Source organism: Manihot esculenta, chromosome 7 (genome assembly GCF_001659605.2).
Source record: "Manihot esculenta cultivar AM560-2 chromosome 7, M.esculenta_v8, whole genome shotgun sequence".
NCBI lineage: Eukaryota > Viridiplantae > Streptophyta > Magnoliopsida > Malpighiales > Euphorbiaceae > Manihot > Manihot esculenta.
In genome coordinates, this window is record NC_035167.2 from 1,253,186 (window position 1) to 1,273,511 (window position 20,326).

At 27.5% G+C, this 20,326-nt stretch overlaps 1 protein-coding gene across 1 annotated transcript; it reads left to right on the top strand.

Moving 5' to 3' along the window:
- The first annotated feature begins 13,024 nt into the window (after nucleotides 1-13,024).
- On the top strand, nucleotides 13,025-16,058 carry LOC110607665 (beta-glucosidase 24). Its single transcript, XM_021746814.2, has 13 exons — nucleotides 13,025-13,228; nucleotides 13,385-13,454; nucleotides 13,532-13,590; nucleotides 13,679-13,754; nucleotides 13,888-13,965; nucleotides 14,097-14,184; nucleotides 14,293-14,548; nucleotides 14,639-14,754; nucleotides 14,845-15,062; nucleotides 15,207-15,241; nucleotides 15,333-15,435; nucleotides 15,533-15,641; nucleotides 15,724-16,058. The coding sequence occupies exons 1-13, from the start codon at nucleotides 13,049-13,051 to the stop codon at nucleotides 15,899-15,901; spliced, it is 1,566 nt and encodes a 521-aa protein (XP_021602506.1). The 5' UTR covers nucleotides 13,025-13,048; the 3' UTR covers nucleotides 15,902-16,058.
- The last annotated feature ends 4,268 nt before the right edge of the window (nucleotides 16,059-20,326 follow it).

Genomic DNA, 20,326 nt, shown 5'->3' on the forward strand with positions numbered 1-20,326 from the left:
TTCTAGGCATATGCCTTGTTGTATTTCTTTGAATAAATATTATACATTCTTTTGATTAATCCTGTTCTATTGTGAAAACGATAATCAAAGAAGATTTAAGATATGATCATGCATTGACCAAAGACTTCTCCAGCAGTGGAATGAACTCCAAATGAGAACTGAAAGGACAAAACTAATGTAGAGCGTCAAAAAAAATGATGAATAGAGAATTGTAAAAAATATGCCTAGAATAAAAAATATAGCTTTTTTTTTTATTTTCAATAATCAGAAAAAATTAATAAAAAAACGTCTCCAAAAGAATAAAAAAATTCAGATTTTTTTCCAAAAATATAGGACTCGTATTTAACAAAGTGATCGTAGTAAGAAATGAGATGATAAATGAAAGTTTTCATTAAAAGATTTATTGTAAAAAATATTTTCTAAATATAAATTATTTTTCATAAACAAATAAAATATTAGTAATATAGAGTTAGCTTCTAATTTAGGTAAAATATGAATATTTTTTACATAAATTTTTTCTAATAATTTAAAATAAAAAATGATAAATGTTTGTTATTATTAGATAGAAACTCAATTTATTTATTTATTTTTTTTAAAAAAAAAGGCTATTGAGTTGTTTTGACGCTCTGCCATTAGTTTTGTTCTTATTTGGCATCCTTTGATGGAGTATTCCTCCATGTCTGCTGGAGAATTCTTTTTTCAAAACATTAATATTAGTCAATTGTCATTTTCGTTTTTTTTCTCCATCAGTGGAGGATGAATAAGCTACTACATGTCATAATTTTTCATTATAATTGTTAAAATTTAATAAAATTTAGTATAATTATTTTTTTAATAATAATTATCTTTTATATTTATATATTTATAATTATGACTTTTATCATTTTTATTAATAATCATTTGATGTAGATCTATCAAATCGAGAAAAGACAAGGATTGGGATGGCTGTTGATGGGTAAAACTATGATTGAAAATGACATGTCTTATATTTTAAATTTATAAATTTGTTTTATTCCCTAATTAAATAGTCTGGCCCTGTCTTGCCCTGCCATGCTGACTTAGAATTTGGATTTGTCTCTTCTTCCATGGTGGACAAATAATATAAGGAATCAGATTCTCAAAATGCACTCTTGGATTCAAGGTTTCAGAAAATAAATCAACATGCATTCTTTTTTGTACGTTATATATAATAGTAGAGGCTGCCACCCTTTCTATTAGAAAAGAAGAAAAGAAAAACCAGTATTTTGAATGACTATAAAGCTCTGACTTCTACAAGAGCTGTATTTCTGGAACATGGTACTTCAACATATTATAAGCTATCAGCAACGATTATATAATTTATAATTTGTTAATTTATTTTATTTTTAAATTAAAATTAAATAATAAAATAAAAAAATTTTATTATAAATTTTTTTCAAAAAAATATTCTTTTATAATAAATATTTTTAAATAAAGATTAATTATTTCCCGAGAGGGAAATTAACCGTAAATCAAAATATTTGGATAAATTTAAAATTGACTGTAAATCACTCTAGATAATTTATATTATTTTATTGGAGCGTGGACATTAATTCATCACAGTAATAATTTGAATTTGACTTTGAATTTCTAATATTACTGATAATGCATACATTTTCATGACTTGGAATTGGACTAACAAGCATTCCATAGAATTTTTAATTTATATATATATTTTTTAAAAAAAATTTGTGTGAAAATAAAAAGAATATTTTGTGGAACAAAAGGAAATATTATAATATATGGTAATTAAACCTACTCTATTTGATTTTTTTTTCTTTTTTTTTACTATAGTCTTAAGAATGTCTAAATTGGCACGATTCATTTTAAGAGAGAGGAATTACCAAGTTTTTCTGTGAATAAAATTACTCCAATTTTATAAGTTCATAGCCTATTAGATTTTTCTTTCTATGAAAATTAAAATATTAAAATTTCATTTGTTTTCAAAATCTATAATATAATTTCCTTTTTTGAAACAAGTAATTTTCATTAAAGTGGTTTAATTTTTTTTATCAAGAAAATATTTTTTTTACCAATTTCCCATATTACCTTAAACAACATAAATACAGGAAATATTTGATAAGGTTTAATCATATTAAAATTCTATAATAAATCTCCTGACATGATTCAATGTATCTACTAAGTCTCCTATCCTAATCCAATCTATCATATTAGTAAATTATTTTTAAGAAAGTAATTATTTTTTATTATTTAATTACAATATGAAAAAAAAAAAAGCAACAACCTCCATTGAAATTAAAAAATTAACTAACTTTCACTTTTAAATTAATAAAAGTTTGTTGAATAGATGAAGGAGTATGTTCCACAATTACAGTCGCTTATCTGTCCACCATGGATGGAAAGAAAAATCCAAAATGAACATTGACCAAATAACTCTCCAGCAGAGGAAAACTACATCAAGGAACGCCAAAACAAGCCAAGAGATACCTTTTTAAAATTGCAAAATGGTCAGCAACACGTCTATTTAATTATTTTTTTATAATAGATTAATTTACAAATCTAATTGTAAATATTTTAATTTAATATTTGTTAAATCATTCTACATAAGCTCATAATCTTATCATTTTCATATTTTATTTCCACCTCATCCTATTCAACAGCCGTCCCAATCCTTATCTTTCCACGATTTGATGGATCACACTTCTCCAACAGTCAATTATACTAAAGAAAAATATTTAAATATAAAAAATAAATATCATGGTTGATAAATTGGCTAAGTTTTACTCTCTCATCAGGTGTTTTACTCACAATTTCTTAAGGTTCTCTTTTGTTGGCACTTGTATTTATAATAAAAAAATAATTATATCCTTATCTTCAATCAACTTGTATAGTTTATTGTTTTTGCATTTTATCTTTTTAACAAAAATAAAGTTTATCCTTTTTGTATTTTATATATCTATTTTAAAATTTTATATTTCAAAATTTTTAAATAAAATAAATTTGCTAGCGCTTAAATTAATTTATAATATTAAGTATTACGAGATATATACTTAAATATGAAGTTATTAGTCCATTTTTATTCAAAATTTTCAATTTTAATGATTTTTGTATTGATTTCAAAAATTAGATGTAATAAGAGAAGTCCTAATATATATATTTCTTCTAAATAAAATAAGTAGTTTGTTTAATTTCTCTTTGAAAAAAACTCTTTTGAGAATCATAAGCACTCATTTTCTAATCCAACAAAACATGTTCTCTTTATATACTTTAGGTACTATGTCATTTATCATGTATTCAGATACTTGTAAGAATTTACTTTTATCGAGTGAGAAACAAAATTAAGAACGGAAATGTAATACCCGGCTAGACTCCGGTGTTGGAATTCTAACCTTTCGACGGAATCTCCGTTGGAATCCGGAATCTCGAATGTCGGAACCTCCTAGAAGGGTAAAAATATGTTTTTACAAAATGATTTTCATGATTTTATTGTTTGGTTTTGAGTTAAAGTTTTAAAGAAGAAAAGAAAAGAGATTGAGGGAAGGGCCCAGGTTCGGCCGCCGAATCTCATGTTCGGCCGTCGAACATGGGGCAGATGCGGAAGCTCTTTTGGCTCCCGAAGGTGGTCTGGCCAACCACCAATAAAAAGCCCCCTGTCCAAAAATGGGCGAGTTTTCTCTCTCTATTTCCGGGCAAGGTGAGTCTCCGCCACCCCTTGATGATATTGTATTTTTCCTTCAAATCTCTCAAGATTTTTATGAGTTTTTATCTTGTTTTTGAAGATTTTAAGCTTAATCCAAGATTTTGAAGTTTGGAGACCTCTGGGGACTCTCTCTCCTCATCTCCAAGTTTGGGTCGCATCTACCCTTGATCTTCAAGAGGTAAGTGTAGATCCTTGCTTTTTCCTATGTTTTAAGTAAGTTTTAATAAGGGGTAAGAGTTGAATATGCATGCTTTGGTTAGATCTATGTTTTAGAGTTTATGTTAGCTATATGTTAAATGTATGCCCTTGTGATGTTTTTGTTGTTGTTTGTTGGGGCTTAAGTTAGTTTTATACCCCTTATGCATGTGGGTGTGAGAATGCATATTGTAGGAAGCTGGGTGTGAGGATTTGAGAGTTTGGGATTGAAATGCTTGAGGCAGAATCGGGTTCTGCCCTTCTGGCGAACCCAAGTTCGGCCGCCGAACCTGCCTGTGGAGGCAGCCTTTGGCCCCCTAAACTGCCCCCGAAAGCATGGACTTTCGGATCTGGAGGGGAGTTTCGGCCGCCGAACCTGCCCCCGAAAGTTGGTGACTTTCGGTTCTATGAAGGCTTTCAGCCGCCGAACCTTGCCCCCGAAAGTGCTTGACTTTCAGATCTGTAGGGACTTTCGGCCGCCGAACCTGCCGCTGAAAGTCCCCTGCCCAACCTTCCTTTGCTTGTTTTGTGTACATATTTTATGATATTTTAGGGGGTTTTTGGGGAGATGTTTAGAGTCTTGTTAGAGTATGTTTGGTCCCTCACTTGAGTCCACCTGTGTAGGATCGGACCCGAGAGACCGTAGAGACCAGCAGTGAGTTAGCTGCTTCGGTTGTAAGCAAGCGTCAGCCAAAGGTGAGTAGAACTAAACTATTCTATTTTTTTCAAAGTAATCAAACTTTTAAGTATGTTCATGCATCATGTTTTGTAATAGGTTGTTTGTATTAGAATTCACGAATATGTTGCATTGCATAATTTGCTGTTGATGTGAATGGATATTGGATGACCCACTAGCCCTCAAACAGGTTATGATATGATACGGATATAGAAGTCCAGGGTTGTCCATTCTACGCCCCTGGTACGATGTAAGGGAAAGACCAGAGTTGCCCATTCTACGCCCCTGGCATAGTTGGATATGTTATATTATGTTTAAGAGGAAGTCCTAAGGAGCTCCATCGAGGGCCGGGCATTATTTGGATATGCAGAGAGTTACTGGTGACAAGTCCATCCTTGATGTGAATTGTTTGTATTGTGATGCATTTCATGAAAGCATATGTTTATTAAACTGTTTTTATAGTTTTGCTCACTAGGCTCTTGTAGCTTACCCCTTTCCCCTAACCCCCAGGTTTGCAGGTCAGAGATAGCACAGAAAGTCGGCATGGGTGATGTTTATGTTGATGTAATAGTTTAGTAGTGGACATATAATATGTAATGGATAGATTTGTGCTTTGCCCTAGTTTATGTTTTGATAAATCCCAGTGAACATTTTTTTTATGTAAAGGTTTTATAATGAGTTATGTTAAACCAAGCTTGATGTATATGATGTTGACCATACTAGAGCATTTGATGAGGGCTCTAGTGTGGGTTTTATGTTTACAGTTTATGATGAATGTACAGGTCGAGCTTGGTATATGAAAAGTTTAATTTTTTTTTTATGAAAATGTATGTTCATATTTGGGATTTTATCAGGTATACAGGAAGCATAGTAGACTTGCTACGGGTTCCGGCGACCTTAAGTCGATCTGAACCCTAGCGCCGATAGCGGTCTGGTTTCCGGATCGTTACAGGAAAGTTTACTCTCGATCAAAGGTGATGATCTGAGATCCAAAAGAATGTAGAGTTTTGGTATGATTGAGCTAGCTTAGCCTGAATGGTTCATGCCTTCCTCTTTTATTCCTTTTTCTCTTGCCCTCTAGTGACGCATAACTGTTACCCTACTATAGTGTCACCTGTCGCTATCATACAGAGCCGTACGTACAGACGTACCTGCCTTCTCATTATTGTCAGGCGGCCATTTAATTCCCTCTGGCGCTCATGCTAATAGGACCATAATATAGCTGGGTTTGTTCCCTACTGACTCATCACGTCAGGGGGGCTAGATCCTTTTTTGATGAGTTCGGGCTCTGGTTTGCCCGGCCTGCCAGATGTGATCTAGGTTGTGCGATAATGGACCAGCTTGCACGGTAGGCTCTAATGGGTTTTGGACCGGTCTTTCTTACAAATGCTCGACTACGGCCTGGATGCCAGAGACCCAGCGGTCATTAAATTTGATGGAGTAACAAAGCCTCTAAAGAGTCTCCATGGGTGTGTAATCATCAAATTCTTCAAATATTTTGGTTGTTATCCATGCGAATTCTGGTACCAACTCAGTTTCTCCCAATTATGGGTCTTTTTTTTTTCTTCTTCTTCTTGGTCTTCTTGTTTACTTCTAATACAAATGCAATACCAGAGGAGTTCAAACTTTTTTTTAAATTTGTAACTCAATAATTATTTTCTCATTTAAGTAAAAATATATCATTGAATAATTATAAAAATTATGTACATGAGAGATTATCATGAATATGCCATCTTCTCTTTGAAAGATTTGGTGACCAAGTAAAACATTGGATGATTTTTTATGAACCATAGGCTCTTAATGGATTCGCTTATGATGATAGATTTTTTGCTTCTCGTCGATACTCATCTTAGGTGAATAATGAATTTCGTGTTAGAAACTCAGCTACTGAACCTTATATAATTGCTCATAATCTACTCCTTTCTCATTCTACAGCGGTACATATATAGGAAAAATTACAAGGTATCTTTCTATATATATATATATATATATTGAATGTTATTATTTATTTCTTTAACGAACATACATAAAGATTTAAGCTTATTGTTTTATTGACTTTGTAGAAAACTCAAAATGGCAAGATTGGAATAAATCTCTTCACCTTCTGGTTTGAACCTCTCTCCAATAGAGCTGTTGATATAAAAGTGTCCAAAATAGCCCTTTGACTTCATGTTTCGACTGTGAATCTTTATTTCAAATTAACCTATAAATTAAGCTTTTATCATATGCAAGTCTTTATTTAATAAAGACATTTATTTCATATTTTTCAGGTGGATGGATCCTTTAACTTATAATCGATATTCAAGGACTATGCAAGATTTAGTTGAAGATAAATTACTTAATTTTACCGATGAAGAAACTCATTTGCTCAAAGAGTTGTATGATTTTATTGGATTACAATACTACACTTTATATTATGTAAAGCCAAATGCTTCAGTTAATCAAAATCGTATAAAATATAAAATTGATAATAACATCACTGAAATTCATAAGTTTTATAAAAATATAATGTAATAGAAATTGAAATGGAAGTAATATATATATATATAAGAAGTCCAAAGAAACCTCTACATATAATTATTTCTAGTTAAGTTATAGAATATTTGATTAATGAACATATATTTTTTTTTACCTTACAACTTGTGATTACGAAGGCAATTTTATCGGTTCACAGAATAGTATACTAAAAAATTTAAAGTTATAACAAATTAAGATATAGATTATATATTCGTAGATATATTACTAACATAAAAATTAATTTTACAAGCTTACTTACCTTGATTTTATATTTATTCGAAAAACATACATCATTTATTGATTTATAGCAAAGATAGATATAACAATTCAATAATATAAATTACTGAGAATGGTAAGTGGAGTTAATAACTTTTTCATGTAGGAATATCAATTTTTAAATATAGTTATATTTTATTGGTTTTATTTTTTTTTTTTAAATTGTCTTAGAGGTTGACAATTTTAATGATGAAAACTAACCCATTGAAGAAGTACTTAAAGATTAAAGATGAATTCAGGATAGACTATTATCGAAAGCATACGTGGAATACTTTAGGATCTCTTAAGTAAGTCTGAATTTCAAAATCTTCATCTAAAAAGTTATGGTAATTCTTAATTTGTTTTTCTAATGATGGCTGCTTTTTGCAGGGAATATAATGTTAACATCAAAGGATATTTTGCTTGGTCCTATTTGGACAATTTTGAATGGAACATTGGTTATACTTCAATATTTGGTCTATATTATGTTGATTACAAAAACAATTTAACAAGAATCGCTAAAAATTCGGCTATTTGGTTTACGAAATTTTTAAATCCATCAAACTAGATTCTCCGAATCGAGATTAGAGATATATTATTTTTTTATGAGTTAGAATTAAATTCATTACATAGTATGTCTTGTATGGAAATTTTGGTGATGCCTTTGAATTCTCGGCATATGCCTTGTTGTAATTCTTTGAATAAATATTAGACATTATTCTCTTGATTAGTTGTATTCCATTGTAAAAACAATAATCAAAGAAGATTTAAGATATGTTTATGCATTGACCAAAGACTTCTCCATGCAGTGGAATGAACGCCAAATGAGAACTGAAAGGACAAAACTAATGGCAGAGCGTCAAAAAAATTTATGAATTTTTTATCGATTGATAGTTTATAGTTACTGTTTTTTTTTTTAATTTTCAATAATTAAAAGAAGTTACTAGGAAACCTCTCAAAAAGAATAAAAAATTTTGATTATTTCAATTTGATTTTGATAAAAAAAATTAAAAAAAAATGAATCAAACAATGATAATAATATATTATTTTCGATAATATAGAGAGATTAGATCATAATTAAAGTTAAAATATTTTAATTAAATTTTAAAATATTAAAAATAAAGTGTAAAAAATAAAAAATCTACTGTAAAGTCCATTCGATCAAATCAAAACAAATTAAATTAATTCGATTTGATTGAGTTTTTGTTCTTAATCGAATTAGTTTAATTTTGAATACTAAAATTTAAATTTTCAATCTATTAAATTTAATTTAATTTTGAATCGAATTGATCAAATAATTACCCTAGCATTTAACAAAGTGCTCACGATAATGATAAATAAAAGTTTTCATCAAAATGTAAGTTTTAATTTTTTTTTTTCATTTTGTAATATTATTTTGCACAATGCTATTATTTCAAGTTATATGACAAACAAATTTAAAAGATTTTGGAATAAAAAAAAAAAAAAGAAAAGGAAAAAAGGTTTGCCATTTCTGTTCTTACTTGGCGTCCAGTATTCCTCCATGTCTGCTGGAGAATTCTTTTGTCAATAAATTAACATTACAGGTCAACTGTCATTTTCGGTTTTTATCTTCATCTATGGTGGACGAAAGCAACTATATATCATAATTATTTTTTTTTCACTTTAATTTATATTATAGTTTCTAAAAAAATGCATGCAGTGTATAAATTTAATAAAAAAATTAAAATATAAAAGTTTTTAAAATTTAGAAAATACTTTATCAATACTCATGAAACTCTTATATCTCCGCTTACTTTTTTATTATAATTTTTTAAATTTAATAAAATAATTAATATTTATCTATATATATCCTTTTCTTCAGTTGACAGTTGAAGTAGATCTATCAAATCGAGAAAAGAAAAGGATTGGGTAAGACTGCGAGTGAAGTTGACAAGTCTTAAATTAAAATATTTATATTTAAATTTATAAATTTGTTAAAATAGCCATGCTCTGCTGACTTAAAACTTGGGAGAAATTATGGTTCAATCTTTTTCCATGGTGGACGAATCAACAGCTTCAGACAAGAAATATTTGATAAGGTTTGATCAAAATAGGATTGTATAACAAGTCTCCTAACATAATCCAGTGTATCTACTAAGTCTCCTAGCCTAATTCAATGTATCATAAATTATTTTTCAAGAAAATAATTTTTTTAATTATTTAATTGTAATATAAAAAAAAGTTAATTTGAAAAACACTCATGTATAGAAAAATGTTAGTTTTATATAGATTGTCAAAATCTATAGAATGACTTTTTGTTTGAAATAAATAAGTTACTTTTTAAAAAATTGATTAATTTTTTATTAGAAAAATATTTTCTTTTTATTATAATATAATTATAAAAGGATTTTAAAAAATATTTTATCAAATAAATAGGATGTAAATTACAATACATAATTAAATTGGTAGTATGTACTTGATTAAATTAAATCCTAGATAGGTTTAGAAATATACATTAGGTTTAGAAATATACATTGGGAATCCTAGGAAAATTTTATGAGTTTCCTAGGAGATTCCTAGGAAAATATGTAATTATCAATAGAAAATAAACTGTTTAACAAAATATGACGTTTAATTAGACATACATAAAAATTTAAAAAAATTTAAAAATGTTGACAAAAGAAAAATAGTCATTGTGAGATCTTAAATAGCGTTTTTAAAACTCGTAATGGGTCGATACGTAGTGAAAGGCAAATAAAAGGCATAAATCTTTAAATGAGTTTTTCAAATTGGGGTTTTAATATTAATTCTGACACTCGTAACAAAAGTTACGATCAAAATATTTTTTGTCATTCAGTGGTCGGCCAATCTTTTCATTCTAAATATTACGACCCATCTTGTTCACATCACATTTATTTTTGGTCAAAATTGATTTAAAATCTCTTCATTCTAAATATTACGACCCATCTCGTTCACATCACATTTATTTTTGGTCAAAATTGATTTAAAAATATGATTACAATTATAACTAATATCAAAGGTTTGAATATTCTATATAAAAATTAAAAAATTAGATATAAAGAAATGTGTCTTTAACACTAAGTTTTTACCTTATATATTTGGGGCCCTTCAATTTGAATACCATAAATAAATACTCAGAATTAATCTACTCATTCATTAGTTGAGACTTATATTAGAAATATACATTGGGAATCCAAGGAAAATTTATGAGTTTCCTAGGAGATTCTAGGAAAATTTTCTATAAAAGGAATTCCCACGATGCTGCCACCTTTTCTATTAAAAGGAAGAAAATGGAAAATTAAAAAAAAAATTATTTTGAATGACTATAAAGCTTTGACTTCTAGACTGGAGCTGTACTATGTATGTTTGATTTGAACTTCAACAAACTTTTTTTAATTTAAAATTAGCTAGTTGATTAATTTAAAAATATTTTTCCTACCATTTTTGTCCTGTACGTACAGCCAATATCGTAACATGATTTGAGGGAGAAAAAAAAAACACATTTGGTACCATTTCGGGATCGTTCCCATTGAATTGAATTGCTATATATTCTTATATAAAAATATTTTAAATAAAATAATAAATAATTATTTAATTTCTTTATTTTTATGTAAAATGCTTTTCACAAATAAAGTATTAATAAAGTTGATGCATACAAAGTTCTGATTTTATAAATTTTTAATATTTATAAAATAATTGTTTTTAAAATAAACAAGTGATTTTTATTAAAGTCATTTAATTTTCTTTTAACGATGAAAATAATTTATTTTACTAATTTTCTATAATACCTCAAACACATAATACGAGAAATATTTAATAAGATTTGATCATATGAATCATACTTGTTCGTAATTATAAGAGTGCGTTCAAACTGGGTATGTGATACTAGCTGCGGCTATAGTCTCTTCAGTGGAGGCTCAATCGGTGTTGAAGACGTAATGCTTCGGTTGGCAGAGGAGATCAGGTAGATGGTTGAGAGGCTCCCGAATTGACATGTTTTTGCAATTTAGTTGTTTTTCTCAGTATTTTTACAATCTTCTCGATTTCAGACATGGTCATAAAAATAAAAACAAACTGTTAAAGATCTCTGACAATGGCACCAAAATTTGATGGGTGTCAAATCCGTCAATTAAAACTTATCTCTCTTCTCTTAATTCAATATGAATTTATAGATAAAGTGAGTATCGAGCCCACAGAGACCTTAACTCTGTTTAATTTAGATGACTAGTTCAAAATAAAAAGAATAATTTAAAATAAAAAGAGAGAAGAAGTGAATTTTTATTTGAAAAAATTGATTTTACCTTGAGTAAGTCAAAAAAACTTAAAAAGAAAAATAAATAATGCAATTGAGATGGTAAAACAACTAATTAAATTAAATTATGCCGAAGGTAATGAAATTGAGGATTTGACGGTTGATCATTAATTAGAAAAATAATTCATTTTATTATCTATTGTTTTATTATAGTGGTCAAACACGCGAATCAATTCCCACTAGTTCTTTCTTATGGTTAATTTAATCCGTTTCACATTTAAATTAATTCCTAGTTAATTAATAAGTCCAACAGGCATGTAGATTTAATTAGTTAACTATTTTAAGAGAGAATAATCCAAACTTGATCAATAATAACATGCGAATTATTTAAATTAAATCTACTAATTTCTTAATATAGAGAAATATGCTAATTGCTACTTGTTATTAATCTAATTAAATAATTAAGGATTTAATTAGGTTAATTAGTACTATGTTGTCTTCCCAAGAGATTTAATAGATGTTTTGAATTTTTAAGAGGACAATAATGAAGATGGTGTTTTTCGAAATAAAAAATTAATAGAAAATAGAAATAAAATGGAGTGAATTTAAGCGTATAATCTCACAATTTGAATAAAATTTCAATTTGGATTAATTTCAACCGAAAAGGAAAGAAGTTAATCCAAAATTCCATAATTTAATTTACAAAAGTAGTGATAATCCCGCAAGAGATGCATCAGAATTCAGAACTCAGAATACAAAAAGTAGGGAGATATGAATATAAGCAGTTGCTCAATTATGATGCCTGAGATTTGGGGATTGTTTATTTAGGTCTTTAGAAGGCTTGGAGCATTGGGCTTAAGACAGATTTTGGCAGAATGAACTAAAATTTTGAGCCAATAGGTAGCGGGAGAAGCAGAGCAGAGGAACATAGGAGGACCGTCAGGTGATGATCAAGACGCAGTTGATAATATCACCGAGTAACCACCAAAAGAGACTCTCTTTCTCTCGCTCTCTCCGACCTCAATCAATGGTGAATCACTCTTAGACCCCACAAATCTATGAGCTCAATTCAATGGACCAATCTCGAAAAATTATTCAATTCCTTGTATAAACTTGACAAAAATGGCAGGTTAAAATAATTTTTAAAATTATCAACTGACCACTTTTAAATAATAAAAGTTTGTTGAAGTTGAAATCAAACACAAGGAATACAATATTCCACAATCACAGCTTATATTGAAGTCAAAGCGTTGTAGTCATTCAAAAGAATATTTTTCTTTTCTTTTTTATCAGAATAGGTGGAAAACCTCGTGCGAATTATTATTATTATTATTATTTTAGCAGAATTTCCTAGGAAACATCATAAGACTGACGAGATGACAATCATGCATGCACTACGTTCGCCCTCTCATAAACTCTATATAAAGGGGGCATTGCCAAGAAGTGAAAATCACACAAGCACTTGCAATCATATTCATACACCATTGTTATAATGGCTATGGCTTCTAAGCTCTCTCTTCAGCTCACAGGGATGTTCATCTTCTTCCTCATAAGCTTGTTGGCTCTTATGAAACCAGCAATGACAGATGATGCTGACAAAATCCCAACAGATTTTAACCGTAGTTATTTTCCAGATGACTTTATTTTTGGGACAGCCACTTCCGCTTACCAGGTATAATTTAAAACTTTTTTCTTACTGGTTTCCCAATATGTGTTTCCAATAAAACTCTTAATCTCATGTTCATACTTTTCTAACTAAACTAATTACACTAGATAAATGACTAACTAACAAATAGATTAATTCTGATTATTTCTTTATTATATTCAGATTGAAGGTGCGGCAAATATATCAGGCAAAGGACCTAGTGTTTGGGACACATTTACCCATGAATATCCTGGTACCTTTTTGTGTCATATACATGTGTTTTGAGATTATATTAATATACAAAATATTAATCATTTTTATATTTTACAGAGAGGATAAGGGATAAGAGTAACGGAGATATTGCAGTTGATTTCTACCATCGTTATCAAGTATTATTCTCGTCCTTTTATTTTGAAAGTTTTTGTTTATTGTCGATTATAAAATTAATTAAGAAATAAATTAAAATTGATATTGCAGGAAGATATACAGAATGTCAAGAATATGGGTTTTAATGCTTTCAGATTTTCCATAGCATGGTCTAGAGTTATACCTAGTAAGTTACTTATCACAGTTGAAACTTTTTATTAATATGTGTTCAACATCATAAAAATTTTGCTAAACTATGTATTTATGATTTTATACCTTTTTCTTTTCTTATTTAATTTATTTTTAATTTTAATATTAAGGTGGAAAGAGACGGGAAGGAGTAAACGAGGAAGGGATTGAATTCTACAATAGAGTTATTAATGAAACCATAAAACAAGGTGACATTTATCTCTCTTTTTTTTCATTTAAAGGATTTATTTAGGGAAAGAAGAAACTTCATTTTCCAATCCTTTAAAGAAATTATAAATTTATACCAAAAATCTAATTTCTTTAACACAAACAATTTCAGGTTTACAACCATTTGTTACCATTTTTCATTGGGATACTCCTCAAGCCCTAGAGGATAAATATGGTGGCTTTTTAAGCCGTAATATTGTGTAAGTGTATAGTTTTTCATATTACATTTTTAAACTTTTAACTCAATAATTATTTTCACATTTAAGTAAAAATATATGTTGTTGAATAATTATAAAAATTATATACAGGAGAGATTATCGTGAGTATGCCGATCTTCTCTTTGAAAGATTTGGCGACCGAGTGAAGCATTGGATGACTTTTAATGAACCATGGGCTCTCAGTGGATTCGCTTATGATGATGGACTTTTTGCTCCTGGTCGTTGCTCATCTTGGGTGAATAATCAATGTCGTGCTGGAAACTCAGCTACAGAACCTTATATAGTTGCTCACAATTTGCTCCTTTCTCATTCTGCAGCTGTACATATATATAGGAAAAATTACCAGGTATCTTTCTATATATATAATACATGTTATTATTTTTTTTTTAACAAAGATGCATATAAATTTTAGCTTATTATTTTATTGTCTTTGTAGAAAACTCAAAATGGAAAGATTGGAATAACACTTTTCACCTTCTGGTTTGAACCTCTCTCCAATAGAGCTGCTGATATAAAAGCGTCCAAAACAGCCATGGACTTTATGTTTGGATTGTGAGCCTTTATTTCAAATTAACCTATCAATTAAGGCTTTATCCTATGCAAGTCTTCATTTAATAAAGACATTTATTTCATATTTTTCAGATGGATGGATCCTTTAACTTATGGTCGATATCCAAGAACGGTGCAAGATTTAGTTGGGGATAAATTACTTAGTTTTACCGAGGAAGAAACTCAATTGCTCAGAGGATCATATGATTTTATTGGATTACAATATTACACTTCATATTATGCAAAGCCAAATGCTTCGATTGATTCAGATCGTATAAGATATAAAACTGATAGTAACATCTCTGAAACTCGTAAGTTTTTATACAAATATAACGCAATAGAGGTTGAAAAGAAAGTAATATATGTAAAAAGTCCAAACAAACTTCTACATAATAATTTTTTAGTAAGTTACAAAATGTTTGACTAATGAACATATATTTTTGTTTACCTTGCAGCTTATGATTATGAAGGCAACCTTATTGGTCCACAGGTTAGTATACTAAAAAAAAAATTGATAACAAATTAAGATATAAATGATATATTTGTGGATATATCACTAATATAAAAATTGAATTTTACAGGCTTACTCACCTTGGTTTTACATTTATCCAAAAGGCATACGTCATTTATTGAATTATACCAAAGATAGATATAACAATCCAGTAATATATATTACTGAAAATGGTAAGCGGGATTAATACCTTTTTCGTGTAGGAGTATCAGTTTCTTAAATATAGTTATATTTTTATTGAATTTATTGTTTTTTTTTTAATTCTCTTAGGGGTTGATAATCTTAATGATGAAAACCAACCCATTGAAGAAGCACTTAAAGATGAATTCAGGGTAGACTATTATCGAAAGCATATATGGAATACTTTGGGATCTCTTAAGTAAGTCTAAATTTCAAAATCTTCATCTAAAAGGTTATGATAATTCTTTATTAGTGTTTCTAATGATAGCTGGTTTTTGCAGGGAATATAATGTTAACGTCAAAGGATATTTTGCTTGGTCATATTTGGACAACTTTGAATGGAACATTGGTTATACTTCAAGATTTGGTCTATATTACGTCGATTATAAAAATAACTTAACAAGAATCGCTAAGGAATCGGCTATTTGGTTTACAAAATTCCTGAACCCATCAAACTAGATCCTCCATCGAGATTAGAGATATATTATTCTTTTCATGAGTTAAAATTAAATTCATTACTTAACATGTCTTGTATTGAAATTTTGATGATGTCTTGAACTCTAGGCACATGCCTTGTTGTATTTCTTTGAATAAATATTATACATTATTCTTTTGATTAATCCTGTTCTATTGTGAAAACGATAATCAAAGAAGATTTAAGATATGATCATGCATTGACCAAAGACTTCACCAGCAGTGGAATGAACTCCAAATGAGAACCGAAAGGACAAAACTAATGTAGAGCGTCTAAAAACAAATGATGAATAGAGAATTGTTATCGAACAGTAGTTTATAGTTATTTTTTTTTTCAATAATCAGAAAAAATTTAATAAAAAAACGTCTCAAAAAGAATAAAAAATTCAGATTTTTCTCCAAAAATATAGGACTCACATTTAACAAAGTGATCGTAGTAAGAAATGAGATGATAAATGAAAGTTTTCATTAAAAGATTTATTGTAAAAAATATTTTCTAAATGTAAATTATTTTTCATAAACAAATCAAACATTAGTAATATAGAGTTAGCTTCTAATTTTGGTAGAATATGAATATTTTTTAATTAAATTTTTCTAATAATTTAAAATAAAAAATGATAAAGGTTTGTTATTATTAGATACAAACTCAATTAAATTATTTTTTTTATTAAAAAAAAGGCTATTGAGTTGTTTTGACGCTCTGCCATTAGTTTTGTTCTTATTTAGCATCCTTTGGTGGAGTATTCCTCCATGTCTGCTGGAGAATTCTTTTTTCCAAACATTAATATTAGTCAATTGTCATTTTCCTTTTTTTTTTTTTCCTCCATCGATGGAGGATGAATAAGCTACTACATGTCATAATTTTTCATTATAATTTTTGAAATTTAATATAATAATTATATATATAAATATATTGTATTGAAATTTAGTAGAATTATTTTTTTTAATAATAATAATCTTTTATATTTATATAATTGACAGTTGAAGTAGATCTATCAAATCGAGGAAAGACAAGGATTGGGATGGCTGTTGATGGGTAAAACTATGATTGAAAATGACAAGTCTTATATTTTAAATTTATAAATTTGTTTTATTCCCTAATTAAATAGTCTAGCCCTGTCCTGTCCTGCCCTGCCCTGCTGACTTAGAATTTGGGAGAAATCATGGGTCAATGGTCATTTTGGATTTTTCTCTTCTTCCATGGTGGACGAATAATATAACTCGTGGAATCAGATTCTCAAAATGCACTCATGGATTCAAGGTTTCAGAAAAAAAAAAAAAAAAAATTCCAAAGTGACCAGAAAATAAAAAATATCGAAAAATGCATTCTTTTTTATATGTTATATATAATAGTAGAGGCTGCCACCTTTTCTATTAGAAAAGAAGAAAAGAAAAAACATTATTTTGAATGACTATAAAGCTTTGACGTCTACAAGAGCTGTATTTCTGGAACATGGTACTTCGTACGTTTGATTTTAACTTCCACGTACTTTTTTTTTATTCATTATTTTATATATAGAAATAATTATATATATAATTTATTAAATATTTATAATATTTTATCTATAAATTAATCATTTATTATCGATTATAATTTATTAAGTCTACGTCCAATGGAAGAACATGTGCCTGAAGAAATGTCTCATTCATCCCTTGGAAATGAATCCGTAATTTTTCTTTGAAAAACAGCTAAGAGATAGTTAAATTCTTACGTTCTACGTCTTAATTGAGTTTGTGGTTCAACTATGAAAAATATTTAAATAAATTAAATAACTATTAGAAAATTTAAGTAGTTTATTACTAAAAAAATATTTTCTGCATTTTTCTATTATTAAAATATTTAAAAATTAATTAATATAAAATATTTTTATCATTAAAAAAATATTAAATTATTTTAAATAAGCGGTCACGGTAAAGTGTTATCTGTATAATTCCGGATTGGGTTTCTCATCTCTTCTCCTAGAGTTAAACTTTTCGCTTTTAGGATGAACAAAAAAATTAATCGAATCAAATTAATTTAAAATTTTAATATATTTTTTATTTATTTCAATTCGATTTAATTTTTAATTTTAAAAATTTTAATTATTTTAATTTAATTTAATTTTAATTAAAAAAAATTAAAAAAATTAAACTGAATCGATTAGTGATAATAATATGTTATTGTAAATAATATTAAAAAATTAAATTATATTAAAATTGAAATATTTTAGTTAAATTTTAAAATAAGTGTAAAATATAAAAAATTTATTAAAAATTAAAATCGATCAAATTGAATCGAATCAAATTGATTCAATTTGATTTGATTTTTAATTAAAATTAATTCGATTCAATTTTTATAAATATTAAAATTTTAATTTTCGATTTATTCAATTTAATTCGAGTTTAAATCGAAATGGTAGGCCCTACTCGCTTCTCCATAATCTCAATTTTGTGGTGTAAATAATCTGCCTAACGAATGAATTTTAATAAAATTTTATTTTGTTATTAATAAATTTTGCTTTTGATATATTAAAAAATTAATATATATAATTTATATAATCACACCGTCAAAAAAAAATAATAGTCTTTAATTCAAAAATCAAAATATTTGGAAAAATTTCAAATTGACCGTAAATCACTCTAGATAATTTATATTATTGTATTGGAGCGTGGACGTTAATTCATCAAAGTAATAATTTGAATATGACTTTGAATTTCTAATATTACTGATAATGCATACATTTTCATGACTTGGAATTGGACTAACAAGCATTCCATAGACTTTTTACAATATATTAAATTTCTTTTTTTTCGTATCAAATATATTAAATAAATATAATTGAAAATATATGATGGAATTAATTCATTCCTTCGCGAATAATTTATTGCGAGCAAAGTATTGAAATCATGCTTTAATTTTTTTTACATATGCCCTTATTATTAGTTCAAAAAATAATATGATATTTATATTTATGCCATTATTCACATGCTTATTAATTTCTCATGTTCGTATTAATTAATAAAATAGACTAATTTATTAATAAAATAGATTGTTTGTCTCCATATATTGCGTTATGTATTACGTTTTCAGACAGATTAAATAGCTTCTTAAATTTTTCGATGTATTTTGATATATCTTTATTGGTATGGGTTAATTTTTTAGAAAATTTTTTTCTTTTTAAGATAAAATTTCTTGGTTATAAAAAAATTAACTAAAAGTAAATTACAATATATTTTCCATCCTACAAAAATAGAACTAAGTTTTTTCATTGATCCTAAATTATAGACACTTTTTTTTTTTAAAAAAAATTAATTTATTTATTATCTTATTAATATGTCCTTATTTAGTATATATGCATTAATTGAAAGGAAAATATATAAAATTCATTCCATTCATTTCAAATGTGGTTTTAGAAAATTTATTTAATTCCACTTTAGAAAATTAAGAAACTACTATTTTTTTCTACCTTTACCTTGTTTATTATTATATTATTATCCACAATAAATTTATCTCTTGGTCAATATTAATATTGAATAAAAATTAAAGAGTATATTAGGAAAAAAATCAATAAAATAAAGATTTTTTATATAAAAAAATATAAAAATCAAGAAAATTAATGGGTTACCTAATAGAAGGAAATATTATATATGGTAATTAAACTTACTCTATTTGATTTTTTTTTGCTATATATATATATATATATATATATATATATACCAATTTCTTAGAAATAAGTAGATGAAAATATATATATATTTTTTTATCAATTTCCCATATTACCTTAAACAACATAAATACAGGAAATATTTGATAAGGTTTAATCATATTAAAATTCTATAATAAATCTCCTGACATGATTCAGTGTATCTACTAAGTCTCCAATCCTAATCCAATCTATCATATTAGTAAATTATTTTTAAGAAAATAATTATTTTTTATTATTTAATTACAATATAAAAAAAAAAGCAACAACCTCCATTGAAATTAAAAAATTAATTAACTTTCACTTTTAAATTAATAAAAGTTTGTTGAATAGATGAAAGAGTATGTTCCACGATTACAGCTAGCTTTGTCAAAGCTCTAGTCTGATGGAATTATCTGAAAAATTATATAATTTTATTAAACTTTCTCATTTTTGTTAATAGAAAAGAATGACCAAAAGGAATGTCAACTTTAAGAATGCATCTTTCCAGAGTTTTTATTTTCTTTTTTTAATGGAAAAAAGGTGGCAATTAATCTCGTTGGATTTCCTATTTAAGGAAAATTTCCTAGGAAAGTGATGAGACGATGACAATAGACCAAGATAACGATGCATGCACATCACCACGTCAGCCATCTCTCATCAACTCTATATAAAGGGAGCATTGCCAAGAACTGAAAATCAGTCAAGCACTTCAAATCATATTAATATACCATTGTTATAATGGCTA

Bases quoted from the DNA above. Each gene is read 5' to 3' on its own strand.
- LOC110607665 (XM_021746814.2), top strand. From the start codon at position 13,049: ATGGCTATGGCTTCTAAGCTCTCTCTTCAGCTCACAGGGATGTTCATC. The intron at 13,966-14,096 runs GTGACATTTATC...AAACAATTTCAG, and splicing joins TAATGAAACCATAAAACAAG to GTTTACAACCATTTGTTACC. The intron at 15,642-15,723 runs GTAAGTCTAAAT...TGGTTTTTGCAG, and splicing joins AATACTTTGGGATCTCTTAA to GGAATATAATGTTAACGTCA.